Raw genomic sequence first — 19,768 nt, forward strand, 5'->3', positions numbered from 1 at the left:
CCCTGTCCTCAGTCATGCCCATGAGTGATGTCAGGTTACATCTCCGCCTCCTTTTCCGCCGGCCTCGTCCCCATTTCTCGGAGGCCTACTCCCACTCTTTGCCTGCCCCTCCGCTCCCCGCCTGTCACGTCCCATCTGTCAGCCTGGCCCCCACCCCGTACCCTCCGCCCCTACTCTGTCTGCCCCGCCCCCACGCCGTCTACCCCGCCCCTATCTCCAGGTCCCGCCCCTTAGCTGCATGGCCCGCCCCTCCCGCAGGCCCCGCCTCCTTCCCCGCTTTCACCTTGGCTGAGGGGCCCCCGGTTCGGCCGGAGCTTGGGGCGGCTGGGCTGGTAGGACTTGGAAAGTCGGACGTCGGGGCGCGGGGCTCGGTTCCGCGTGTTGCGTTCTGTGCGCGTCCGCCGGGCCAGGTTCGGTATCTGAGAGTAGGGGCTGTGCGTACCTGGGGTGGGGAAGCCGGTGGAGGAAGTGGAGGCGCCCGTTCTGAGCGCGGGTCCTGAGTAAAAGTCCCCCCCGCGGGTCCGCGTCCAGCCCGGGGCACACCTGCTTTGCGCAGTCTGTGCAGCGAGCGCGCCAGCTCGGCGCTGGAGAGGCCGCGGAGGCGCGCGGCCTGGCGGAAGAAGGTGAGGTCCGCGTAAGCGCGCGCGGTGCGGCCGTGGCCGCGGGAGGGGCCTTTCCAGCCTGGGTTCAGCCGCAGAGCCTGCTGCCTCTTGGAGTAGTAGCTTGAAGGAGAAAAGGGGGGCAACCGCCTCAGCCTCCGCCTCCTCTAGCCCTCTGCATCTCCCATGTGAGGAGACCCAAGCAGGACAGGAAGCCACTTGTCTCGGGTGTGGGGCAAGTTGGCGCCCAGGAAACTGATCCAGAATTCAGGGCTCCCGTCTCTGGGGCAGGAACGTCAGGGGACCCCTGCACGGAACGCAGTCTGCTCCCGCCATCCTGGGCCCTGCAGCTGTGTACAGTTGTGCCTACCTCATCACCTCCTGCACTGAACTGGAGGGCACGAACCCCTGGCTCATCAGCTTGAACAGCATCTCTAAGAACAGAGTCTGCAGGCCCTGGGGGTCGCCGAACCGGCTGTTCCTCACCTGGCCTGGGGGCAGAGAACATGGGGGAGGATAAGGAGGAGCCTCCCCCAGGCCAGGCCCACTCTTGCCCCACCAGCCTTGCCCCTCACCCAAGCACTGGGCCAGGCCGTGGCTGCCGGTGAGGACACCCAGGAAGTCTTTGAAGCTTAGGGTTCCATCACCTGGGAAGAGAGAGAGAGGAGTGGGTACTGTGGGTGCCCGCCCCTGCAGAAGGCTACCCTGTATACGCATTAGGGGCTTGCCAGCAGTTCAGGCATTAGAGAATCCAGGTCTGCCTCTAGCCAAGGGTGTACCCTGATTTGAGTGGAGGAGAAGTAGCCCTTGCCCTGGGGGAGCCCCAAGTCGGATGAGGATTCACATAGCAGAAATGTTTAGGGGCTATGGGATAGGAGTGTAGATCAAGGCAAGCTTCCCGGAAGAGGGAACTTTAAAACAGGACCAGCCTGGGATTTTGTGGGCCAGGGAGGTGTTCTTCAGGGCTAGAGGAGAGAGAGGGCAGGGATGGGGCACCCACCGTCCAAGTCTGCCTGCCGCAGGGCCTCACACATCTCCTGTGGGCTCAGCTGGACACCCACGTTGTGCAGGGCAGCTTTCATGATGCGCATGTCCACAGTGCCTGTCAAGCTAGAGCTGAACAGTTTGAAGACGTCCTGGAAGGCTGGGGGCAGGGAGGGGGCAGGCAGCAAGGTGAACCGCATGCACAGGAACGCTGAGATCCTCCCAGGCTAGCTCAGACGGGACTGATGATTTGGTGACCAACTCCAGCCCCTGGGCATTATAACTTCTAATATAAAGAACAACAGTGGCTGCTGTGTGTTGGTGCTTGTTAATTGCCCATTCAATTCTCATGTCCAAAACTCATGTTTGGACATGTTTGTGTGAAAAGCATTCAAAACTCGTGTCCATGGTCACATCCCCAGTAGGGGCAATGCTGGGCTTTGGACTTGGCAGTCTGGCTCTGGAGCTACAGTGCTCTGAGGCTTCAGGTGCCCCGCTGGCACCTGGCATGTAGCAGGCACTGAAAATTATTGATGATGAATAAAATTATTCTGCTTTGAGAGGCCCCTGCCAATATCAGGGCATGATATTTGGGGGGGCATTGGGGTCCCCAAATGTACAAGTGGTTCCTTCTAACCCTACCCCTACAGCCCCAGATGCCAGGGGGCCAGGGAACTCAGATTCTTTTTTTTCCATCCTTTCTCCCAATTTGGCTCCTCCCTTTCTCTTTCCATCTTGTTCATCTGTCCGTCCATCCATCCATCCATCCCTCCCTCCCTCAACTATCCAAATACCTTCCTATCCACCTCCTTCTAGGATCCAATCTATCCTTCCCTCCTTCACACACACACATCAGTAGAGATGAGCAAATTAGACTGGCATGGAGGGAAGGTTACAACACAATCACCAGCTTCTTGCAGTGACCCTAGACTCTGGGCAGGCAACCCCTTGTAGTTCTACACCGAACACCCCCTAGTTTTCCTCCCTGCTCCAAGCCCTGAGGCCCTCACCTGCCAGCTGCTGGGGTGTCAGGGGTAGCAGGTTCTCGACTGCAAGGCTGCCTCAGGGGGAAGAGGTTGCAAAGGCCTTAGCACCTGCTGCAGAGAGATGCCAGAGCCAGGCATCTCTCACCTTACCCCACACCCAGAACCCCAGGCCTGACCTCCAGTCCCTGCCCTCATCTCGGAGACCCTGTGCCTGGGCCTGATTGTACTGAATGGGTAGCCGCAAGGCCCTTGAGCTCTCTGGCCCTCCAGGACGCCTGCTCAGCCCGTGGCCATGGCAGTGTGCAGTGCGCAGGGCAGGGCAGTGTGCTGCTGCAGCCTCCCCTTTTGCATCCTGCAGGCCTGCTCCTCTCCTGGGACTTGTGTGAGTGGTCTTCTAGGCTTCTGTGGAGGCCTTGGAGGCGAGGAGAAGACAAGGCCGAGGGGCCCAGCCCACTCGTGTGCTCAGACTGCAGGGGACCTGGGACCAGGCCTGTGGGTGCACAGCTCCGCCTCCTCCCAGGACCCCCTACGCCAGCCTGCACCCACAGTCCTCTCTCCAGGGGATTCTGGAGGCAGTAGCTTGGAGTAGTAGTGGACCCTCTCCAGCCCTGGTCACCTGTGCATTCTCTGTGCCGACCTGGGTCTCTTGGTCTTCTGCCCTCTGCTGCCTGAAAGGCAGAGTCACAGGCTCTGAGGCTGGTCTGCGCCCCAGGCTGCAGCCCTCAGGCTGGCTTTGGGGTGGATTTTAACATCTTTGGCAGGGGTACACTCTCTCCCCCACTACTTGCCCGCTCCTGCCTGCTGGGTACCTGCTGCTTTACTCTTTTGAGTTTCTGCCTCCCTTAAGACATCTGAATTTGAGACTATACTCTGGACACTAACGCCGGATGGCAGAGCCCAGGGGAAAAGCAGGCCCCAGAGTCCGAAAGTGAGGGTGTGGGAGAGTGGGGTCCAGCCCAAGGTGGGAATGTGGCCCACCTCACCCCAGGTTCCCTGGGAGGGAAGGATCCCCTTCTTCAAACAATGCAAACCCACAAACCACATTTAAAAAAATACTCCAGGAAGATGAGTCCCAGCAGCCTAATGACACCTCTGGCCCAGCCCCTCCCCAGACACTCACCTCTGCATCTCCTCCTTGTCCCTCCTTCCAGCCTCATGCCCCCTCTCCTCTGGTCCTGGCCCATTCTTAACTGCTACCCTTCCTAATCCCACTGTCCCAGGCCCTGCGCACCTCCCTCCTCGGCCCCCTCTCAAGGTGGGGCAAGCTCTTGAGGATCTGCAAGGCTGGGCTTTCACTGACAGGGAGGCTTGGCCCTGAGTGGGTCTCAAGGCTGACCAGGGCGCACGCCATGGCGCTGTCCCCCTCCCCTTCCTCCCGGATTTTCCTCTTCATGTGCGTGTCCATCTCTGCACTCTGAAGTCCCTTCTCTCTGCTGCCATCTCTTCTCTTCCAGAAGCTTCCCCATATTGCCCGTCCTCCCCTGATGTGGGAGGCTTGTGCATTTGTGTGCATGTTTAGTACGTGTGTCTGAGTCACAGGCGTGCGTGTTGATGTGTGCTTGTGCACATGCCTGTGTGGAATGTGCTTCCTCTGTGTGTGGATGTTTTATGTGAGTGCCTGTATGTGTGATGTGCTGGTCAGCTCATGGTGTGTTTGTGTCTGTGTGCGTCTGAGTTGCATGTGCCATTACACAGGGGCCCCCCTAAAGTTTGATGTACCGCCAACTCAAAGCTGTGGGCCCCTGGAGGGCCAGTCCTTCGGCTTCTTTCTTCCCCTCTTCTAGCGCCTGGACACCATCCCTTCCCCATGCCAGCTCTTCCCAGTGGAGAGAAGCAGGACGAACTCTCTTCAGACTTGCCTTCTTGCTTGCCCAGCTCCCCCTAGGAGGCTATCTCCTCAGATGATCCCAACATGTCCCTGGCTTCAGGCCAAGAGGAATCCCCATTTCACGATCTAGAAACTGAAGCCTCAGATAGGGCACTGCGGCCTCCCCAAGCCCAGCCCTGAGTCTCTGCTGCTGGCCCCTCTAGAGGTCTGGATAGGTGTGGGGGAGTGGAACTACCCACAGGGAAGGAGCAGGGGCAAAACGGGGCGGCAGAGCCCTCAGGGGCCAGGTGGGGCAGGTGGGGCTAGGGTAGCTAAAAAATGGGAGTGGCATCCTTAAAAAGTTGAGCCCGGGACGCTGCAGCCAGGGGAGGTCACTGGTCCAGGAGCATTTACACAAAATGTCTGAGCCGGGGGCCAGCACTGGAGGCTTTACTGGTTTTGTCTAGTCATTTCTCTGGGGAAGTGGGGGATGACAGCTTAAAATGGATTTTCAGCAATAATGGACTCCCTTTCTTGGTTCCCGGCACTGAGCTGCAATGCAAAAGAGAGAATGTCATTTGGTCCGCAGGGGGAGGGTCGGGGGAGAGGGGTGAGCCCAGAGGCCTCTCTGAGGAGGGCACAGGGGTAAGGGGGCCTCTTCCTGCTGCACGCTGATGGGCAGCTGATATTCTGTATCCATTCATCACCAGGAAGCAAGGGGTGCTGGAAAACCCTGTTCCCTCATTCTCCGCTTGATGGAGGTGTCCTGGGCCCAGGGCTGGGGCTATCAGGTTCTCTGCAGGGCAGACACTAGCCTGAGCATTTCCGCTGGGGTGAGGCCATCTACCCTCTGAATGGGAAGCTTCCTAACGCTGCAATAGCTCTTCCCATTTTGAACCCAGGTCCCTGCCTGAGCCCTGGAGTGCTCACCCACCATGGTCCCCAGGCGTCTCCAGCCCTGGCCTTGGCACTGTGCCTCAGTCCACTGGAACTTTGTTTCCAGTAGCCTTTATGAGGTCACTGAGGTTGAGACATCGCAGCCCACCCCATCCCCTCCCAGCACCTCATTCTGCTGTTCCCCACCCCCACCGGCTGCGTGAGGAGTGGGCCCACCCACACATCCTAGCACAGCCCCCTCTTGGGGGGCGCTGTGGGCTGGCCTCACTTACTCTTTCACAGCTTCTTGCGATGTAGGGGACATGGCCGGGTGCTGGAGAAGATTCACTTCCCCTTCGATGGTGGCCCTCTTGACCCCTGGCTTGCTGAAGTCAAAGTAAGGGTGAGGGAAGTTCTTGCCTTCCTGCTTCGAAGCTTTCTGGGGTTCCCTGGCTTCAGGTGGTTTCTCCAGCAGCTCCTTGGTGAGCGCTTCCCCCTCTGGCTTGTGCATGGTCAGTTGGGCGGCATGACCCACGGCGGGCTCTGTGGAAGGCTCCACGGCCTTCTGGGGTGGAGCTTTGATCATGTGCTCCAAGCTGGGCAAGTCTATCTTGCTGGAGGAGGCCAAGGCCAGGGAAGATGCGAAGTTGATCAGCTCTGCCAGGCCAAGGGCGGACGGGAGACTGGAGGAGGACAGGCCAGGGCTTGGCGGCTGCTGGGGGCCCACGGCTGGAAGAGCTGGCTGGGCGCTGGGGTTCTGGAGCTGCTTCTTGGAGCACAGGGTGTCCTTGGGGACCGACTCCTGGTTCCGGCGGCTGGTGGTCTCATCTGTGCTCCTCTTGCTAGGCTGCATGCTGAATGCCCGTTGCAGGCTGTTTTCTGAGGCCTGGATGACCTTGTCTGCCCAGAAGAGGTGCTTGGAGGTCTGCACGCAGATGGAGCGTTGGTCGGTGCACACCTTGTCCTCCTCTGTGGAGCTCGGGTAGCTGAAGTCTGACCTCAAACTCCACCGGCTGATGTCCTGCTGCGTTAGCCCCTCCGTGTATGGGTGGAGGGACTCTATCCTGTACCCCTGTTGCCTAGGGTCTTCACTGTGGGACTCCAAGTTGGGCCTCATGTCCAGCTCGGCCTCAGGCTTGAGCATGGGTACCGGGCACAGCGCCGACTGCAGCAATGCCTCGGGCTCCGGTTCCATCTCCAGCTCTAGTTCTGGGTCCAGGTCCAGGTCGGCTTCGTGGCCAGGCTCCAGCTCTAGCAATTCTTTTTCCAGCTGAAAGGTTTCCACTGAAAGCTCAGGAGGCCCCTGCCCCTGAGGTCCTCCCTGGTGCCAATTCCCTGCCCCCCGTCCCTCCTATACCCCCCGCCCCCCCTACACCCTACCTCCCTACTGCTCACTTCCTCCCCCACACCTGCCTCTTCCAAGATACCTGCCTGGGGTAGGGAGGTGGTGTGTGCAGGTGGAGAGGTGGGTGTGTGTGAGCGTGCCAACACTGGCCTGGCACTAGGGTCCCAGAATTGTCAAAGGTAGGGGCTGGTCAGGATTTGGGGAAGATGGGCCTCAAAGAACGCTGCCCCTTGCCTACCACCCTGCCCGTGGTTACCTCCAGCTCATCTTCCTCTTGTACCGGTGGCTGGAACTGGTGTTGGTTTAAGTCACCCCTAAGACAGAAGGAGGCCGAGTGGGTGACAGGGCTCCATGGGGTGGGGGTGGGGTGGCTTCAGGGGGTAGGGGGTCTCTAGGGCCCTCAAGGCCCCCTGCCTTGTACAGGGGCTGGCAAGATGCCCCCAGCTCATCCACCCCCCTGGCTGTCCCCGCTACCACCAAGAATTCCAGAGTAGTAGTCTCAAACTCTAGTGAGTTTAGGAATCATCTGGAGAGCTTGCCAAGTCGCCCCCCACCCCAAAGAGGGATCCAGCTGGTTGGAGGTAAGGCCCAGGAATCTTCATTTTAATCAAGCATTCCTGTGAGCCATTGTAGCTCACTGGGAGACCCAGTACCCAGAAAGTGCTCCTGCAGAGGGAGTAGCCCAGAGCAGTGCCCTCCCCGACCCGCCCAGTCCCAGCTCGGCAGATGTGAAAAGCAGAGGTGTGTGTGGAGGGCCCCTCAGTTCTTGTGGGCAGTTTGCTGCCATCTCGGCCCTTGCCTTTGGTGCTCAGCCACTGTGACCCTCTCTCCTTCCTCAGGCATCTGCCCACCCACCCCGGGACAGCTCTGTCCTCGGAGCAAGGCAGCTCTAAGGGGTCAGGTCCTTTCCATGTCCCTGGGTGTGCCCCACCACCCCTCAGTCCTCCTCCAACATCAGGGGTTCGAGGTGGAAGCAGAAGGGGGATGGTAGACACCCCCTGCCCCGCCTTTTGGCCTGGATACTGCCCTTGGGGAGATTTTGGAAATGGGAAAGATGGAGATCCTGAGTTGGGAGGTAAATGAAAACTTGGCAGTGGTGGCAGGGGGTAGGTGGTCCTGGAGGGTTGGGGAGAGGTCCTGCGATGATGGGGACTGGTTCTCACTGTGTCTCCATAATGTCCACTGACTCCTTGCCACAGCAGGGGAATCCATTGGCACCTGGCAGGGAGAAGGAGGTGAGGGTAGGAGAGCTGCAAGTGGGGACAGTCCCTGAGGGGTTCTGGAGCCCGGGTGGTGGTGCTCCTCCAGCCTCCTCCTCCCTCCCTCCCTGTCCCTCACCTCAGCCCATTTGCATCCCCTCTCCCATCCTGCCCCTCATCTCCCTGCTTTCTCTTTTCATTGTCACCAGCCCTATCCCCCACATCTGCTCCCCTCCACTTGCCATGTTGGCTTTTCCTCCACCTCTCCATGATCCCTCACCATCCTCCACAATGGTGAATGTTAACAGGATTCAATTCCATTTATTGAGTGCTACTAGCCCAGGCGTTGTGTTGAGAACTTTCTGTGCTTTATCCCGTTGATTGAACACAAACAATGAGAAGAGGTTCATTTGCCCAAGGTCCCTCTGCTGATCATTGCTGAAGTCAGGACATGAATGCAGGGTTGACTCAAGAAACTCTTAACTCCCCTTCCCTGCACGCACGCTGTCCTGCCCAGGAGCCTGTAACTGTGTGGGTTCCCCTCTCCTGCCTCAGATGAACCTTCCTCATCTCCCTCCATTCCTGCCCCTCTGCCCCCTTTCTCCACTCTCTCTGGCCAGACTTCAGATCTGCTGCTCACCTAATCCTGGCCTCTCCTATGCTGAAGTCCATCCACTCTTTCCCCGGCTTCTCATCCCATCACACCCTGGGGTCCCTCTCCAACTCCAGGCCAGGGTTCTCACCCTGAGGGCTTGTTCTGAAATGATGCTGACATCCACCTGGTGATTTATGAGCTTGGATCACCCTCCGCAGAGGAGACTGAGTGACTCCTTAGGGGAGGTCCCCCCACCCCAGGCTCCCCTGGAGGCTTGTAGCTTTTACTGCAGAAGCTTCTTTTTCATCCTCTGGGGCTCCTTAGGCTGTCCCACTCTCTGCTCCCCTGCGTAGAGGATAGGGGTTGATGGTGGGGCCATCATGGTAATGGGCAAGCTGGGTCCCCATATGCCTGGAGTGTGGCAGGAAGTGACAGCCTCGGCTCTGGCTGAGAACTGCTCCCAGGATTATGTCAGAAGGATCAGAATGTGCCGTGGTCTTTTCCTACAGATGTAGAGGCTGGGGAGGGTCCTTGCATGGCTGGTCCCAGGACTGGGATTTGGGCACATCCATGTTCAGCCTGGGCCTGAGGGTCTTGGATCAGCTGGCTGGATAGGCTAGGAGGGTACCACCACAGACGGGCTCTCCATGGCCAGCTCAGTGGCCCCTTCATAACCCTCCACCTCTTTTTTTTTTTTTTTTGTGAGGAAGATCAGCCCTGAGCTAACATCCATGCTAATCCTCCTCTTTTTGCTGAGGAAGACCGGCTCTGAGCTAACATCTATTGCCAATCCTCCTCCTTTTTTCCCCCCAAACCCCCAGTAGATAGTTGTATGTCATAGTTGCACATCCTTCTGGTTGCTGTATGTGGGACGCAGCCACAGCATGGCCGGAGAAGCGGTGTGTCGGTGCGCGCCTGGGATCTGAACCCTGGCAGCCAGTAGTGGAGCGCGCACACTTAACCGCTAAGCCATGGGACAGGTCCCCCTCCACTTCTTTGACCACCACGCTCCCTTGGCTTCCTCTCCATGGCTCTTTTCATCTCCATCTCCACCTGCCCAAGTGCTGCTATTCCCTGGGCTTCTGACCTCAGAACCATCCTTTGCTTGCGTTACAAAGTTTCCCTGGGCAATTTAATCAGAACCCACAGCCTTAACCCTTCCATGAACAGCAACGGGGCGTGGAGAGGAGGAGAAAGTCTTATGGTGTGAACATCATAGCAGCTCTGGGGGTTGGAAGCAAAAATCTGAGGTTTAGTCAACTTAGGGCCTCTGTGCCCAACTTGAGAATGTTCTATTAGCGATTCAAGTGACATTCTGTATATGTGAAATAATTTCAGCTTCCAATTGCTGATTGCTAGTATATAGAAATGTATTGATCTTCTATCGCGCAGCCATCCTAAAATCCTATTAGTTCTAGTTTTTTGTTTTTTTTTTTAGATTCCGTAAGGTTTTCTACATAAACAATAATGTGTGTGACTCAAGATAGTTTTACTTCTTCCTTCCTAATCTGGATGTCTCTCAATTCCTTTCCTTGCCTTATTGCACTGAGAACAATCGCCAGTACAATGTTGAATAGAAATGAGAATGGACGTCCTTGCTTTGTTCCTGATCTCAGGGGGAAAGCATTCAGTGTTTCACCATTAAGTATGATGTTAACTGTAGTTTTTCTCATCGATGCCCTTTATCAGGTTGAGGAAACTCCCTTCTACTCCTAGTTTACTCAGTTTTTAATTAGGAAGGGATGTTGGATTTTGTCTGATGTTTTGTCTGTATTTATTGAGATGATCATATGATTTTTCTTTTATATTCTGTTAATATATTATATATGTTATAATATGGTAACATATGGATAATATTATATACTATTCTGTTAATAATTATTTTATATTCTGTTTATGGTGAAATAAATGGATTTTTAAATGCTAAATCAATCTTGCATTCCTAGGATAAACCTCATTTGGTCATGATGACCAATTTTTTTTTATATATATTGTTGAATTTGATTTGCTAACTAGCTTTTTAGAATTTTCACATACATGTTCATGAGGTATACTGGTGTGTAATTTTCTTTTCTGAAAATGTCTTTGTCAGGTTTTGAAATGCTGGCTTCGTAGAATGAGTTGAGAAGTATTCCCTGTTCAAATTTCTGTTGAAATTCCCTGTTCAAATTTGTGTAAAATTGGTATTATTTCTTCCTCATGTTTGGTAGAATTCACAAGTGAAGCTTTTGAACCTGGGCCTGGAGTTTCCTTGTGGGAAGATTGTTAATTACAAATTCAACTTTAAAAAATAGATACAGGGCTATTTAGCCTATCTATTTCTTTTTTGTTGTGGTAAAATATACATAACATAAAACTGCCCATTTTTAAGTAGACAGCTTGGTGGCATTAAGTATATTCACATTGTTGTGCAACAGTCACTGCTATCTATCTCCAGAATATCTGTTTCTTCTTGAGTGAGTCTGTATTTTTTAAGGAATTTGTCTATTTCATCTAAGTTGTCAAATTTATTATTCATAATGTTCTCTTATTATTCTTTTTATATCTGTAGAATCTGTAATGATATCACCTCTTTCATTCCTCATGTTGGTAATTTTTGTCTTCTTTCTTTTTTTCCTGTTCAGTTTGGCTAGAGGTTTGTCAATTTCGTTGTTGTTCTTGAACCACCTAGCGATGTGTCTGGTTCCTGCCTGGTCACCCTAAAGTGGCATCTGCCAGGCAATAAGTCCTGTAGTCACAGGCTCCCAATCAGCTTTTTATGATTTCACTCTTAAACATGGACAACCAAGCATCACCAGACATTTGAAGAGACTGCCAGCATGCAAGTGACAGGTCAAGAGAGAAGATGACTTCAGAGTACCAGAGGTAATTTGGGAAACAGAAGGCAGCTTAAAGAAGATCTCTAATCATCTTCAGAGATTCAGAGATGAAGATATTCAATAATATACATTGCATCCAAAAAACAAGAACAGGATGCTATTTAAAAAAATTAGAGAAAAGAAAGTGCTCTTTTGGCAAATAGAATTGGAAAATAAAACACAAAGAATCTTCCGAGAAAGTGGAACCAAAATATCAGGACAATGTGAGGAAAAAGGATCAATAGGAAGTCCATTTATGAGTTATAGAAAGGAGATCTAAAAGAATAGAGAACATGGAGAAGAAAAGAGAAGTAAAAAATTCCCTGAGCTGAAGGATGTCATTGGCTTAAAATGGTTCACTGAATGCCCAGCACTACAGATGTCAAAAGATCCTTGTTGTGAAAGGTCATTGCACCAGGAACAAAAAATGCCCAAGTACTTCTAAAGTGGCAAAACCAGTCACCACCCAAAGGGAGGAGAATCCTACTGGCAGCAGAGTTAGCAATAATTGCTGCCTTTAAAATTCTGAGGAAAATGTTTTTTAACCTAGAATTTTATATCTAGCCAAACTATCATTTCAACATGGAAAGACTCAGAAAATTTACCTTGTCTTTTTTTAGGAAGTTATTTGAGGATGTGCTAAAGCAAAATAAAGGTATAAAACAAGAGAGACAGGAAGGAAATAGTGTGTCTACCCCAGGAAAGCAGCTAAGTCCCAGGATAGAGGCCTAGAATCAGTACACATTGGTACAAGAGGATGGAGGGTCCTGGGCAGTAGATCTCTGAAATAAAGAAAACCTGACAGAATAGTTGACTAGATGTAGAGGCTGAAGAAAACTAAGACTAGGATAAAACCAAACAGTACAAGGAAAAGGCAACTATAAACTCCAGGAAAAACAAAAAGCTGTATGAGAAAGAAAAGGTAACTGTGGTACCTTTTCTGGCTCTGCAGTGAACAGTAGTTATGTAGTCACAGTACTGTAAATCCTCTTTACTAACTTTCAACTTTCAGAATCAACATATAGACAAAATTTGGAAAATATAATTGTGATTATATTTAATATCAAGGTTATTATCATAACCTTGACATTAAAAAAATAAAAAGACAGGTTAGAGTATTTGGGAGGTGGAAGGCAGGGAGGAAAGTTGAAGGGAAAGGTAGGAGCACTAAAAACTTCATCTTATGCTGTAGGGTGTCAAAAGTTGATGAGAAAATGAAGATATAAGTATATTAAACTTACAAAGGTATCAGCAGATCTAAAAATGATGTTGAGAGCTTGGGGGAGGGTGGTAATATCTAGAAGTGATAAACCAAGAAAAAGCCTGTGAGCTTGTAGAGAGAGAAGAAGGTAATGAGGCAGAAAAACAGTTCAAATGCAACAACTGTGGTTGCTCTGATGAATGAGACTAGGGGTGTGGTGTAGAGGATTCTTGCTTTTCATCACTGAATAAGCTCTTAAGTACTATTTAATCATACGCATATAGTTGTTTGATAAATTTAAAAGAAAATGTTGAGCCCCAGCTAGGAGCTGGGGGCTGAGTGTTTCCTTGGAGCTTTCGAGCCTGTGACTGTGACCACAGGAGACTCTCCAATCTCTGTTTTTTACTCTCACTTCTCCTGAGCTCTAGACTCAAACTGCTGTCATCACTTACACATTTCTCCCTAAAGGGACCTCAAATTCACCTTGACCAAAACACTACGAGTCCCTCGTCAGAGCCTGAGCTGTCTCCTCTCTCTGGAATCCCCTTGCTTCTTATTGTGATGATGCCCAGGGCTCATCTCTTCCTGGAGACCTGCCAGACTCTATCCCGTGGTGCTGGGCTACCGGCTCCTCCTCCAGGCGCCCCCACTCCACCCCTGCAGATCTCTATCTGAGCGCACAGCCTCTTGCTGACCCACAATTAGAGGTGGGCAGGGTGTGTGGGTTGCTCACTTTGAATCTCTGATCCCCTGCACAGAGAGTCTGGCATAAGGTGGATGCTCAGGACAAGTCTGTGCAAAGAAATGAATTCCTTATCCCTCTCACCCACCAAACCCTGTGGTTTTTCCTCCATTTCTTACCTCAAGTTCACATCCTGTGTGTCTAGACTCTAGTGTGGCCAACACGGTTCTGCATGTCTGACCCGTCTTTCTTTCCAATCTCTCATCTCTTGATAACACCCTCTCCCTTCTCCCTGATTCATCCTTCACCCTATCGCCCAAATTAGAAACCTGGGTCCTTTGTGACCCCCTCACTCCCCAGCTTCTGAGCATCCTACCCCTGACGCTGACCATGTGCACATCCCTGTCTCCACCTCTGCCGCCTGCCTCCTCCTCATCGCCCAACACCAAAGTCAACACAAACCTAGCACTTACTACCTGCTGGCACTCAGTGCTGAGTGCTTTGCACACATTCAATCCTCACAGTCACTTTATGCACAAACGGTTGCAACTCTCCTCTCACAGATGAGGAAACTTGCACAAAGTCACAGTGCAAGAGCAGTCCCACAACCTGAACACAGGTCTGATTGGCTCCAAACCCTGTGATGCTCACCACTGTGCTGTCTGAAGTCTCTTTAGGCCTCTAGCTGGACCACTGCAGCCATATTCACCTCCAACTTGGGCTTCTCAGTGACCCCAGAGTGAGCCTGCTGCGTCACACTTGCTTCTACTCACGTCCAGATTCTAGGGTGGTCTCAAAGATCTTGCGTGGTCTGATCTCTGCCTTCTTTTTTCATCTCTTGGTACCCAGGTCCCTGCCTTGTACCAAGCCCAGCCACTCCACAGCATGGCAGGCCCTTGTGGGCTTCAGCGCCTTTGCACATGCTATTTCCAATACCCAGAAAGTCTCTCTTCTAGCAAAATCCTACTCATGCCTGACAGTTGAACTCAAATCTCCAGTGTCATCTGCTCTGTGACATACCTAGCTGTCCAACCTACATTTTTTTAGTCAACTTATCAGACTCAGGGCCTAGCACAACAGTAAGCCCTGAAGGAGGTGCAGTAAATGTTGCAGGACTGATTTAAGGTGTCTGCATAAATTTGTTACCCCACGAATTTGGGAAAGGGGAAAAGCTGCTCTCTGGTGGTTGTTTCCTCGCACATTTTGAATGCTGGCCCATGTCCTTTTGGGAGAGAAGTCCTGGAGAAGAAAGCCCCCATGTCGGTGGGGATCTGAGCCCACATCATTAGAAACCTGAGAGACCCAGGGCCCTGAGGGCAAACGTCTTTGCTCAAACGTCTCTACAAAGAGCGCAGAGCACAAAGGAGGCGCTCAGTAGATATCTGTTGAAGCGGATTGCTTCTCCCCGCCAAAGCTCCAAGCGTCAACTAGGGACAACTGGACGTGATTTAGGGCGTCATCTGCAGTTTGGAATAATTCATGAGTCGTTACCTGGGCACAAGGCTCTTTCTGCGTGCCCAGCCTCCCTCCAAGAACCCGCTGAATCTGCACCCTTTACCCCAAGGTGTGCCTGTGGGCCGTGCACACACACGTTCCTGCGCTGCGCAGGGCGGAGGCTGGGTGTGGCAGTCAGGGTAGCACCCGCCCCTCACCCCCGCGGGAACGGCGAGGGGTTCGGCTGGGGTTGACCTTCCTTTCAGGCGCCGTGGCTTCGGGAGCAGGGGCGGGGCCCCGGTCGATTCCCTGCCGCCTCTGCGCCCCGTCCCCTCACTTTCACTTTCTCCACCCCCTCCACCCCCCCGCCGCGCGCCCGCCCGCTCCCACCTGTCACCCCCATGCTGACCGAGGCTCTGTCGGGGAGGCGGGGAGCGGGCTGGTGGCTGCTGCCCCTCCGCCTCCAGCGCGCTCTTTGGTTGGGGGCCGTAGGGGCGGTGGAGATGGTGGGGACGCCGGCGTCTGTGATGTCGCCGCCTCTGTGACATCCCTGCTGCGCACCCGGTTGGGAGGCAGCAGCGCTCAGGATTCCCAGAGCGTAGGTGGTTAGGGCCGTTGTGTGTGGGGGTATCTTCTGGAGAAGGTGGCCACATCCGCAGCCCGGATGCCCCTCTCTGAACACCTCCAGGTGGGAGGTTCCACTCCTCTGCAGCAGGCCCTGAGCAGTGAGGAGGGCAGCAACTGGTAAGCCTGGAGTCTGCGGGACTGGTCTTTGTGCCTGCTCTGGGCACACTGGTACAAGGCCGCTGCCCCTTCCATGTGCCCAAGATCCCTCCAAGAACCTGCTGAACCTGGCGTCTTTACCCCAAGGTGTTGCATGTGTGTTGTGCACACACATACTTGTGCAAGCTTCAGGAGGCATGGAGCCAGATTAGACAAGGCCCCTGTGTACTGGTGGCATCTATCCTCAGAGAGGCCCTTGCCCCATGACCAAGAAACCCACTCCCAGTCAGCCCAGATCCCTTGCAGGCACTCAGGAGGCAGCAGAAGGGCTAGGCCAGGCCCAGGCCCAGTCCAGTTCCCGGGAAGCCAGTCCTCAGGGACAGGAGGCGGGTGTCTGGCAGGCTTTCTTCTGGGCATGTGCTATGCTCCCACCTGGCGGCGCCTGGTCAGTGCCCAGGCCTTGGCGTCTTCCTCTTCCTCCCCTCAGGCTGGCAGTGTTTGACCAGGGACTTCCCTGCTGCCACCGGGTGGGGCATCTTGCCTAACTGGTCTGAATGGATAGCCCAGAGGTGGGACTGGAAGTCCTCACTGGGAGGAGTGGTGGGAAAAGCAGCCCATTCAAAGGCTGAAAACAGTCCTTGCCCCAAACAAGGGGCAGACTTGACAAGATCCCACCCAGAAGGCAAAGGGAGGCAGCTGTTAGGATCTGAGCTTCAGCAAGCAGGCAGGCGAGAGTGGAGACAGCCATGGCCTGAAAACATATCATCACTGCAAATTTTATTGCTTATAAAGAGTTCTCTACAACCCGAACTCTGTAATACCAACCCGCCCGCTGCTTGTAATACCTAGTTCTTCCCGTCATGGGGGCTGGGGGGTCTCTCCCTGGGGAGCAGTGTGGCTCCATGTGTACAGCTGGACAGATGTGGAGACGAGCTTTTCCCAAGGAGGAATCTCAAGGGACAACCCCCCGATCCCCAGACGCTAAGGCTAGCAGGCCCCTCACCCCTCAATGATTCACAGTTGATTAATGCTACATGAGTCCTGATCAGCACCCCCCGAAGAAGAGGCTGGGCTGAGGCAATGGGGATGGAGGGGACTCATCTAATAGAAATCAGCAGATTTGAAGGTTACACGCATGGAGATAGGTCAAGACTTGAGTCCCTTCACCCCATCTCCTGGCCTGCTGTGCTCATGCAGAGCCACTGACCTGCCCTCCTGGAGGGCAGCCATGAAAGTGCTTCGAGGTCATCAGAGTGCAAAGTGCAGCTGGCAGTGCCCCGAGGCCAGGGGCAGGGCAGGGTCAGTGTGGTGTGGTGCCTGAGCCGGGTGTGGGGAAGCTGGTGTGCAAGATGTTGAAGCCGTGGCCGCAGAAGAGTAGCGCCGCGTTCTTTCGCCTCTATCACGCCCCCCCCTCAGACTGGTCCCGTCAGGTGGGTCTTGCGGTGGGTCCCCTTCACTTTTACCGACGGGGGAACCGAGTGCCAGCCAGTCAGCAGCCGTGTGGGCCTGCAGATGGGGCTTGGGGGCTGCCGCTCTCGTGAAGAGTGGTGGCCAGCAGCAAAGGGGCACGTGCTTGGGGACTGAGAACCACTTCACTTCAACACCTTCTTTGGTCCTTGACTGAAGCTGAATTCAGCTCAGGACCTGTGTTGCAACACCCTGAAAAGTGTGGTGCATCCTCCTAGGGACATGTCCCAGTGTCAGCATCCCACCCTCCCTGACTTCGTCTGAAGAGTTCCTAGATCTAAAAGGGGGTGTGACGGCCAGACACGGGGTGAGAGGGCCCCCATTAGGCCAAGGGCAGGCACACTTGCCGCCTCGCTCCTGTACTGGACCTGGATGTGGGTCCTTAGACACCCGCCACCCTCACACGTGCCTGGAGGCCGAGGGGCTCTCCCACCTCTCCCAGACACAGCCCGGAAGCTACTCTCCCCTGACTGCCAGCAAGTGGTCACTGATCCAATAGGTCAGGCCAGCTTGTTTGGACCAGGGCAGAGAGGACCCCTCTGTTCCCTGTGGGAAGAGGCCTCCTGCCTTCCTCCTCCTCCTCATGTGGGCATGGAGCGTCCTCTTGGTGGGGTCAGGCAGCACTCAGGTGGGAAATCCTGGGAGGCGTTTTGCTGGCTCCTACTTTGCCGCTGCTAGCCCCTGATCCCACTGCTGAGCCAGGGGGTGGCAGGTCCCTGGGAGCAGGCTGAGCCTGTGTCTCAGGGGTAGCACTGAGCACCGAGAAGGAAGGCTGCTTCTGGCAGAGTGGAGCCAGTAGCAGAAGGCTGGGTTAGGGCCTGTTCTCCAGCTGGCCATGCTTGACCCTCCAGCTCCAGGCGAAGCTGCCATCAGGGGCCAGGGTGCACTGCAGGTCGATGCCCGAGTCTGGCACTTCCATGTCATAGCGTACAGGCTGCCCATCCTTGGTCACCAAGCTGAAGGCTGCAGCCGGGATCTGGGGGAAGAGCAAACCAGTGGGCCTGAGACAGTGGCATGGGGCTCAGAAGTGTAAAGGTGACAGTCGCCTCCTGCGCTGGAAGACACCTCCTTCCAGACAAGTAGGCACCCCTGAGGGCATTATCTGCCTTTCATTCTGGAGGACTTGGAGAATCTCACCTGACCCAAATGTGGGTCCTGAGGACCCCTCAATCACCACTGCCAGTCTTGCCCTGAGACCCTGGGGGACATCCAAGACCAAGTATTCCTTAGGGAGCGATTTCTACTTATTTAAAAGCCTTCCTCCTGGAGGGCTGGGCCAGGTGCACTGGCTTTTGGGGCTCTGCCCCGAAGCGTGTGCCTGCCCCCTTACCTGGCTGCTGATGCCAGTTGCGATGTCTCCCACCTTGACCCGGTGGAACTCCCGGATGTGCAGGTGTTCACCGTTGATAGACTGTATTTGGACTTTCACACCTGGAAGGCAGGCAAGGTAACCATCACGAGAGCGGCAGCTGGCTCCCTAAGGAGCCCTATATGGAGGGAAGCAGGTTGGCTGTGAGGAAGCTACAGGGATGACATTTAGGCTGAGTGGCCCTAATGTTATACATCTGTTAGCTGCACCTGGCATTTGGCCTGCACACTGCAAAGAGCTAAGGTTGGCTCCTATGGGGAAGTAGTATTTCAACTTGCACACAAAGCAGAAAAAAACTGGAAGCAAAGGTTCTTAAATTACATTGTGGGCAACTTAGATTGTAATGTGCCCCGAGCTGGAGTGGCCGCTGGCTAGGCCATGGTGGCTTGATGCCATGAGTCACACTGGCCCCGGGGGAGCGCCGGGGACCTGTGAGCTGATGAAGCCCTGGTCTACCAAAATCACAACATAAGCTATACAGCCGAGCTTGAAAACTAAGAAGTTCTATAGATGCTGTCTCTCTCAAATTCTGACTCCAAATCCCAGAGCAGGATCCCAGCAAACGTGTGGCTGAATTCTTGATTAAAGTGCTCATGGGGTCCTGTTCTTCCCTTTCCCTTCAGAAGACATTCACTGCTCAGTTTCTTGATTCCAGGCCAGGAGAGACTGCTCTCCACTCCAAGCTGGGGACATTCTGGGACTCCATCCGTAGCCAATGAGGGGCAACGGTCCTTCACTGCCCCACTCTGTCAGGGAAGGGGAGACATAAACCTCTCAGACTCCCTAGTCCCAAGTGGATCAGGTGCTGTGGGGGCTGAGCAGGTGGTGTTGGACTGTACCATTGAAATAGCTCGGTGTGTCGGTGGGCCGCCCGCGGGCCAGCACCATGTTCCAGCTGGAGCTTCGAGCCTCTGCCTGGCTGCTCCACGAGTGCACGCCAGAACTCAGGGTGTCCCGTGAGCTCTGAGAGGCCTTTGACGGGTTCTGAAACAACAAGGGTGGGCACAGACTCAGGGCCCTGGGCTCAGGGAACCATCCTGGCCTTGGTCTGATTTGGGGCAAAGGGGCCCTGGGCCCTCCCCTGGGGTGAGGAACCGCTCATGTCCTAGACTAGAGCATGGCTCTACTGGGCACTTTTTTTTTTTTTTTTTTTTTTACATCTACTGGGCACTTTTGAGGCTAAGCAGGGGGCTGAGCTTGTGAGGGGCCCTGGGCTGGACGAAGAGTGAGGGGTATTTCCATGGAGACCAAAGCCTAGGCCTCTTCCCTACTATCCCTAGGAGCGAATCCATTTCCTGATTCCTAGCGTGTTGAAGATGGACTGTCTCACTGTGAGAAAACAGGACCCCCTGCCCCTGGGAGGACCCCTCCCAGAAGGACGGGGTGACCCTGTCATGCTCTCTTTACCCACTACTTGCCCACAGCCTGTTCACCAGCTGGACACAAAGCCACCTGCTCTGTGCCCTGGCTCCTGGTCCACGGCCAACTCACCTTCTCACTGTCATCTGACAGGGAGAGGCTGTCAACGCTGAGGCACGAGAGAATTTGCTCCTGTTCCTCTAGAGAGAACGGCTGGGACAGGCTGTTCAGAAATAATTCTGCAGAGAAGAGCAGAAGACGGCTGTGCAAGACTGGGAGGGGTC

At 54.2% G+C, this 19,768-nt stretch overlaps 3 protein-coding genes across 3 annotated transcripts in view; all 3 read right to left on the bottom strand.

The window, feature by feature from the left end:
- The window catches only part of LOC131417951 (EF-hand calcium-binding domain-containing protein 3-like), a 4,373-nt gene extending 399 nt beyond the window's left edge, over positions 1-3,974 (bottom strand). The window contains exons 1-7 of the mRNA XM_058562050.1: positions 3,782-3,974; positions 2,594-2,644; positions 1,600-1,743; positions 1,175-1,246; positions 970-1,090; positions 544-722; positions 284-442 (exon numbers count right to left, since the gene is read on the bottom strand). Of these exons, the coding sequence (XP_058418033.1) occupies positions 284-442; positions 544-722; positions 970-1,090; positions 1,175-1,246; positions 1,600-1,743; positions 2,594-2,644; positions 3,782-3,974 (919 nt within the window). The remainder of the gene's footprint in view (positions 1-283; positions 443-543; positions 723-969; positions 1,091-1,174; positions 1,247-1,599; positions 1,744-2,593; positions 2,645-3,781) is intronic.
- Positions 3,975-4,843: 869 nt separating this feature from the next.
- Positions 4,844-15,464, bottom strand: SPATA32 (spermatogenesis associated 32). Its single transcript, XM_058562051.1, is given in 6 exon segments — positions 4,844-4,928; positions 5,546-6,522; positions 6,648-6,683; positions 6,854-6,911; positions 14,976-15,082; positions 15,084-15,464. Coding segments are annotated over 6 exon segments (1,644 nt in total).
- Positions 15,465-16,051: 587 nt separating this feature from the next.
- MAP3K14 (mitogen-activated protein kinase kinase kinase 14) overlaps positions 16,052-19,768 on the bottom strand; it is a 38,308-nt gene continuing 34,591 nt past the window's right edge. Inside the window, exons 13-16 of the mRNA XM_058561242.1 lie at positions 19,617-19,723; positions 18,965-19,109; positions 18,087-18,187; positions 16,052-17,732 (exon numbers count right to left, since the gene is read on the bottom strand). Coding sequence (XP_058417225.1) covers positions 17,568-17,732; positions 18,087-18,187; positions 18,965-19,109; positions 19,617-19,723 — 518 coding nt within the window. The 3' untranslated portion in view covers positions 16,052-17,567. The remainder of the gene's footprint in view (positions 17,733-18,086; positions 18,188-18,964; positions 19,110-19,616; positions 19,724-19,768) is intronic.

The sequence above is a fragment of the Diceros bicornis genome, chromosome 18, assembly GCF_020826845.1.
Source record: "Diceros bicornis minor isolate mBicDic1 chromosome 18, mDicBic1.mat.cur, whole genome shotgun sequence".
NCBI classification, from domain to species: domain Eukaryota; kingdom Metazoa; phylum Chordata; class Mammalia; order Perissodactyla; family Rhinocerotidae; genus Diceros; species Diceros bicornis.